Source organism: Gavialis gangeticus, unplaced genomic scaffold (genome assembly GCF_001723915.1).
Source record: "Gavialis gangeticus isolate Ggan-Ray unplaced genomic scaffold, GavGan_comp1, whole genome shotgun sequence".
NCBI lineage: Eukaryota > Metazoa > Chordata > Crocodylia > Gavialidae > Gavialis > Gavialis gangeticus.
In genome coordinates this window covers 16,581,212-16,588,870 of record NW_017728993.1, presented here as the reverse complement: position 1 = coordinate 16,588,870, position 7,659 = coordinate 16,581,212, and the positions used below count along the sequence as shown (strand labels likewise).

The following is a 7,659-nucleotide window of genomic DNA, read 5'->3' as shown; positions in this document are numbered from 1 at the left end:
GTGAGTCCTGCCTCTTTCCCTTCTGTCCTTTTCTGGACCGGTGAATGCACTGCACTAGTCACCGCCACCTTCACCACTCTCTCAAGCTGGGGCAGCCTGCGCCTCTGACATCCAGCACCACACCCCACTGCTATCATCTTCCACTGCCTGTTGCCTTTGTGTGTGGTCTGAGTGCCATGTCGTATCTCAGGGGGATGAGGAGGAGGGTGGGGAGCACGGAATAAATCCTAGATCTCTGAATCATTTCACACAAAGCAGCCAATTTTTCTTTTAAACAAAACCATACACTTCCCATGTTGACTTTTGGGAACCTGCGCGTGGTCCAGAGGTGGCTCCACTCCAGCCGATGAGGAAGAGGGCGAGAAAGCAACCAAATTGCTTTGTTGGTGCTGGGACGTGACAGCTGGTGTCTCTTCTTTTGGAGCACAGCAGGGACCCAGGAAGTGCTTTCTTGCAGGTACGGTGTGGGGTACAGCAGGGTGTTTGCACAACAGGTGGTTTCCCATTTGAGGCTCTTGGTAACACAACCCCTTCCAACTGCAAACGGAAGAAAAAGCCCTTGTGCTGCTTAGAAATGCGGCTGCACTTGGGACCAAACCCCGTCATGCAGCAAGCCCATCTCCCTCCTGCCCCGGGAGCACGCACAGGAAATGTAGTGTTCCTGACTCTGAGGACTGGTGTGGTACTGGGCTGTGGGGTGGAGGGCGAGATGAACTAGGGTGACTTGGCTCCGATTCTAGACGGCCCCAAGACATTTGGGATTTTGCAGGTTATTTCTGGTCCCTGAAGGTCAGTTGGAGCGGGGAGAGGGAAATGGGAAGAACTGACAAGCTGTCTGCTCCTTGGTAATGTCTGCCAGCCCCAACGGGGGAGAGGAGGGGAGGGGGCCAGAATCCAGAATCTGGCAAGCTGCTAAAAAGAAAGCGAGAAGAACAAGGACGTTGCAGCGCAAATGTAAATATCGTACGGAGAAGGCTGGAGCAGGCAGTCTGCACTTCCCTTCCGCCAGCTCCAGCACGCTCCCCTTTCTGGCATCTCTCATGGGTCTTGCAAAGTGTGTTGACAAAAGAGATTGGAGGTTGTTTTTTGCCCAAGTCTTTACGTTCGGGCTATAGCTGCCTTACTCCTCCTCTCCGCTCACATTTTCCCATATGGTGACTTTGGAAAATTCCTCTCCGATTTCACTGGAAAGCACAGGAAATTCTCTTTGGTAGAGGGTTGCCTATTTCTGTCTCTAGTTTTGCTGCTCACATCTGGAAAGGATCGGACTTCGGAAAGGGGGAAATCATTCTGCACTCAGAGCGTGTAGCTGACATGGCATGAGTTGAGGGAGCCTTTCTGGGCAAGAGATGCTTTTCTCCATCCATTTGAGCTCTGTCAACAAAGGTGAGTTTGGTTTTTTTCAGTGCTTTATTTTGTAACACCCTGATTCTGGGAGACTGTGAGCAGCCTTTTATCTCCAGTTCTTAGTGTATGTAACATGAATTCAATGCAAGTAATAAATTCCAACAACCTGCTGATTTTGAAAATAAATGATTACTGATGTGGTTGGCTTTTTCTAAACAGAGTCATCTGGATAGAGATCAGGTTGAGTTGCGGGTAGAATATACTGAGCAGGTTTATGCAGTTCAGATCAGTCTCATCTTTGTAGGGTACAAAGCAAGTCTTGAAATGTCCCTGTGCTTGAGACTTGTGCTTCTGGGGCTGCAGTGTCGGAGTCGCTGCGGTGCGGTGGAGCGAATGCTGGTCCTGAGAGGGGTCTCGCACAATGAAATAGGAAATCTGCAGCTGGGAGAAATGCTGCATCAGCTCTCAGCATAACTGGAAGTTTATTCTTTGCTGTAGGGCCTGGTCCCAAGTCTATTGAAGATCATTAAGATCTTTTAAATGATTTCTGTGCACTTTGGATCAGACTCATAGGAAACTATGGGGTTGGATTGGGCTCTTTGTGAACTGACTGAGCTTGAGCTTAAATGGAGTTCGTTTCTTCAAGCTTTCTTTGAACTCGGAGAAATCAAAATCATTCCAGGATTTATTGCCTGTGCTCCAGCTGCAAGCAGATGTTTCCTTACCCAGAGTGTCTCTGTGGCACCACAGCAACTCTCACTTCAAAGGCCCAGCTGCAGAAAAGCACATATTGATGGCAGCAGTGTGAGATTTCCTCTTGTATGTTAGAATAGGATACCAAATTTCATGCTAACAGCTCTTCTTTTTTTTTTTTTTTTAAGTCTTTATTCAACGGTTTCCCTACAACGTTAGCCAGCCATAATTTCTAGTCCCAGAACTAGAGCCTCGACTAGCTCTAGGATCAGTGGGTGCTGCCGCAGTGCCATCAGTATACCTAGGCCAGGGCTGCCTTTGGTCCGTGTTTGAAACTTTCAACTTTTTGTCATTCTCTAAAAAAAAAAAAAGAGAGTGCGTATGTACGCACATGCGGAAACGTGCGTGTATATCTATCTAGCTATCGTAAAAACACCTTCTAATGATTGCAAGTCAATCAGCAGGTGCTGCACTTTAGCTTTTGCATGTTTGAAGAACATGAGAAATCAGTAACAATTCAGTGAGTGAGGGCAATGGCATAACTGATTTCGGAGGTTGTTTGACCCCACACGCTGTGGGAGCCGCTTCTTTATAGGGCTTTCCAGCAGTGGGGCTCGAAGTGCTTTATAAAGGAGACCGCTATCATTTAACATGGACTTCTACTGAGAGGGAAGCAGAGATGCAGGGAGGCAAAATGACTTGCTTGGAACCAGCCAGCAGGTCATCTGCGAAGTCAGGGATTGAAGTTAAATCTCCTGAGTCACAGTCCAGGGCTCTCTCCACTAGGCCACTCCATCTTCTGCTCTTTTATAAGAGGAAATCAAGAGCAACTTCAAGCAATTCAGTGAAGTTGTACTGAGAACAGGATCTGGCTGCTTGGGCGCTCAGAGTATGTAGGAGATCAGGAGCCAGATTCCAAGTTGGTGCAAGGCAGCAGCACGCTTCCACTGATATCCCCAGGGCTCTGCAGTCCACATCAGTGGAGAGGTTTTTGTTTCTAAATGCAAAGGAGAAGCAGTGTTTGTCAGAGATGAATGGGGTATTTGTGCCATTTTAAGATCAAGAGTCCATCTTGCAAAACTGGTCTAAATATGAACTGTCCCAGAAAAGCTGTTCCATGACTTCTCCTACTTGGAGCTGCTTCAAGTTGCATGGTAGAGCCTAGATCACACTGATGGGTCACAATGCTGATTTTATTTTTTTTTTCCTGCAGCACTATGAGACAGGGAAGGGATAAAACACAAGCCACTAGCAGCTATATTACTGCAAATCCCCCTCTGTGAAACCTGAGAAGCACTGAGTGAGGCAGGGGAGCTGGGCCTGGGCCACTTGGCCCGTTTGAGAGAGATTTAACTTCTGTTTGCATTATTCCAACCTGCAGCCAGAAGGATCAAAGTTGAACACTAGCCAAGGCGTTCGGGTTCCGCTCAGCACAGCTTTCCAAAAGCAACGTAAGGTCCAGGCGTATCGTTTTTTTAGGAAGTCAAGATTTATTGCAACTCGGGACACTTTAAACAGCCCCCAAGTGAGGCCCATCTCGGTGCTGAGTTATCCTTTTCCAGTACACCGTGTTTACATTAAGCAAGGTGCATGTAATGAAGGGCAGTGACTTCCCCATGCAAAACTGGGTGGAACATAATGATCGATGGTTGCATAAGACTGATGTTATGTAAGCTGTATATAAATCTCCCTGGTCATCTGGTGTTTCTCTGTTTGTGAAAGGGAGTAAGCTAGTTCAGTAGCCAGGCCTAGTTCAGCTGATGCTACCAAGGACCTGTAGATCCACGCTAGGGACACACTGGAGTACTAACGAGGGGTTCTCACATTAGTACGGTGGCAGCGTCCTGGTGCCTTGGCTTCCCATGTGGATTAGCAGCATTTCCCTACCTCGGAGGGATGTGATGAGGGTAATACATCAGACTGAGGTCCTCAGACACTATGGCAAGTGGGTCAGTTAGAGGAAACTTAGATTAGATGCTACCCCAACAGTGAGTGGGAGGGGGCCTAGGATTGGTGTCAATGAAGAGTAGTCAGCGTCTGGCAGAAAGGGCTGCGCTAGGTGTTGCTAGTGAATACAGTGCCGGCAGATGATATTCAAGGTGTAGCATCATTCTGGATTTGGTAGGACCGGTGATTTGCAAAGGGCTTTCTCTTGGATCTCTTAACAGTCGCTTCCTGCAGCACTTGGGTATCCGTGCTTATGCTCTCCAGGCATTTTTGCACAGTGAAACACGGGTCTGGCGGGCTCTGCTGTAAACCATTATGAGTAGGGACCTGCTGCACTCATGGCAAAACAAAGCCATTGTTACAGCTTGCCCATAGCATGCTTGGCCAATTTCTCAGGCATTTCCCGGTGGCCCTGCCCCTTGCCACCGATTTGCTACTTGGCGGAGAGGCCCCGCCATCACTGCAGGCAGTCAGTAAGTCTCAAGCACGTGAGAGTGGCTGCAGGGTTTGCCACACTGTCGAAGTATCGTGGTAAGGATTGGGAGACTCTAAAACAGCAAAATATGTGAATAACGTGCTGGAGTTTTTCCTTTTTTGGGTTGACATCATGGGAAATAGCAGCCGACAGAATATTTCCCGGCCATCGCAGATATTGCCAGTTTTCATGGTTTCCATGAAACCGCGAATTAAGTAGGTCTCTAATTATGAGACAAATAAAATGGCCATGATGCCCTTTGGCAGTAACACTAGAGAGGTGTGGAGTTTCTAAAGCTGGGGCTGGTGCTTGGAGCACGCGGAGAAGTTTGCTCTGCCGGCTGGACGGCACGTGAGGCCAAGGTGCTAGCTGGGAGGATCACCCCTCGGCAGTCATCTCAGCATAATGAGGTTGTTTTGCTTGTCTCCTACAAACGGCCCATCGTGCCTGTGACTCCAAGCAGTCTGAGCTGTGTTGTGTTGGGCTGACACCCAGCTCCCTATGCTTTGTTTGGTTTCAGGGGAAATGCTCCCAGGCAGCAGCTTTCTGCTGGTGCTGTGGCTGTTGGTCTCTAGCTCCCACGTGATCCACGGTCAGAATGAAGAAGACAACGAATTTCTGGAAAATTCATCCAGATTGCTGAACCCAGATCCTAACTTCCCAGCTCTTGACTGCCCTAAAGACTGCCGCTGCACTCAGGAAGGAGTTGTGGATTGTGGAGGGATTGATCTCAAAGAATTCCCCACGAACGTACCAGAGTTAACCAACCACCTTTCGCTGCAGGTAAGAGAGTACCCAGCAGGTTGGGTTACAAACCTGCCAGGGGCTGTTTTTCAGCATCATCCTTTTGCTTCTTTGCATCCCAGCTGCAGGGCACTCGGATGCTCTGGGCCTGGCTGAGAGCAGGGAGGATGGGTGGCCAGAGCAACCCTATGTTCTTGCTCTTGCTCGGGGCCGTGGCTGAGGGCAGCACAATCTTGAGGGTTGCGCCTTGGCAGTCCATTGAATGCCAGTGTCAGCCCACTCCACTATCCAAGTGCTGCTTTTGCCCTGTCCCTACCTGTCCTTTCTGTTTCTTCTTCTGCCCTCTTGGCCCAGGGATCTTAGCAGCAGAGAGAAGCTGTGCCTGACTAATCTTAATCACATTAACTTCATATGAATTTATTTTTAAAATGGTTTCTTCTCTTGGACAGGTAAAGGAAAACATTGAGCTCTGCTATGACCTTAGCTCTCCCCAGTGATCGGATTGTATACAGGGAGCAAGTGGTTAGAGCTGAGACTTTCCTTATGGCTCTGCGAGGAGAATTTTATTCCAAATAAGATGTATTGTTTACTGAAGGCTCTTAGTGTTGACCTTCCTTTGGAGGATGTTTGCAGGATTCATCCCTAATATAAATCATCCCTAATCATCCCCAGTAGCTGTAAAGCAATTTATCATGTGTTAATTGAAATACCAGAAATGGGGGCAGCTGGTCACCTACAGGTTCCAAGCTGCAGCCCCAAACTTCCCTCCAGCCCCTGTCCGTGTGCAAAGGAAAGTCATGAACCAGATGATGCACTTAGAAAAAACTTGCAGGAGTTCAAACACCAGTTCCTTTGGCAAGGCACTCGCAACTCGGACAGCTAATGCTGGCCTGTATCCCAGCCCGGTGCAACCAGGAGGTAATTTTGTCAGGTCACTTTATTTGCAAGGCTGTACATGTGTAGTGAACTCACCTTTCTACCGAATGGCCTGTTCATCCAGGCAAGGGTGTGTGTGTGTGAGCGCAGAGAGCCTAAACTTCACTTAGAGGAGTCAAGCGACAGCGTCCTGTCAGTTGATTCATCTTTCCCAGCTGAGGCTGTACTGCAGTTTGCCATGCTGCTGTTATTAAATGCATCTTTGATCTACTACATGAGGATTCTGGCAGAACAAGGCATCTGTGCACGAGACAAAGTGATTAAAGCCAGTGTAAATCAATCCTGACTAAGGCCCATATCACTAAAACCATTCCTTTCTTCTCTCAACCCCAGGGTGAAGCTGTTGCTCCCCATAAGGCTGTAGCTGGATTGTTGGTCATTCGTCAGCTTTGAAGTGTTGTGCAGTGCCAGCCCTGGGGAATATATCCATAATTATTACTCTCTTCTATTGGAGGAAGAGAGCCAGGTTCAGTTCTCTAGTAGAGCAGCGTGCATCTAAAACAGGGGTGTCAAAGATGCAGCCTGCGGGATGGACTGGATCTATGCAGCCATGTCACCTGGCCCCCACTGCTGTCCCTGTGTATGCCAATCTGGGCCCTCCTCCATATGCAGGATCCAGCACTTGCAGTGCCTATTCTGGCCGGCCTGAGACCGCTGCACATGGAGATGGCTACAGCTGGTTCAGGGCAGGCACCGCTTGGGTCCTGGAGCAGGCACCACATGCAACACAGTCCTGCATCAACCAGAGCAGGCACTGGGTCTGGCCTGCAGGGGATGGGGCTCTGTGGGTCCCCCACATGCCAGATCCGGCACCTGTGCCATAGGTCATGCCAGCTGCAGCCAGTCTAGGACCTGCACTGCATATGGCATCCACCCTGAACCAGCTGGAGCAGGCACTGCATACACCTCACGTCCCAATTAGGCCAGAGCAGGCATCATGTGGTGCAATCCTAGACTGGCCAGATTGGATGCCCAGGTCTGTGAGCCTGCGGGTCAGGCCCCTACCACTTGTTTAGCCCATGGAGCGGGCCCACAGGGCCAGAGAAGTTTGATGCCCCTGATCTAAAGCAGTTCCACATTTTACCCCTCATTTAGAACGTGTCCCAAAGCCTTTCATGAGCTATTCTTTGGTAAGTGCCACTGATGGTAAGTAGATGGAGCAGGCAGTTTGCAACAGGTAATTCAGAGCTGTCATTCAAAGTGCAGCCACAGTCAGAAACCTGTAATACAAATTGGTACCTTCTTGCTTAACGGGCCTGTTCCTGTTGTGCTCCAGTCGCAGTCACTTACCCTCCTGTCAGAAGCAGACCTTTCACTCTTGTTTAGCCCACTAGATGGGAGGCTGGTTCCACGCTGCATGCTCTTTGAAGCAGAGACGGTCACTTCCTATATATGTATATTTGTACAGCTCCTAGCACAGAGGGTCCCTCATGCTGACCAGGCCTCTAAGCTCCTCTATAATGTACATGGTGGATAATGATATGGATGATTTTCAGCCTTGTGCAGTTTCAGGGAAT

At 49.1% G+C, this 7,659-nt stretch overlaps 1 protein-coding gene across 1 annotated transcript in view; it reads left to right on the top strand.

The window, feature by feature from the left end:
* Positions 1-768: 768 nt before the first annotated feature.
* PODN (podocan) overlaps positions 769-7,659 on the top strand; it is a 33,188-nt gene continuing 26,297 nt past the window's right edge. The window contains exons 1-2 of the mRNA XM_019501285.1: positions 769-1,386; positions 4,983-5,245. Coding sequence (XP_019356830.1) covers positions 1,350-1,386; positions 4,983-5,245 — 300 coding nt within the window. The 5' untranslated portion in view covers positions 769-1,349. The remainder of the gene's footprint in view (positions 1,387-4,982; positions 5,246-7,659) is intronic.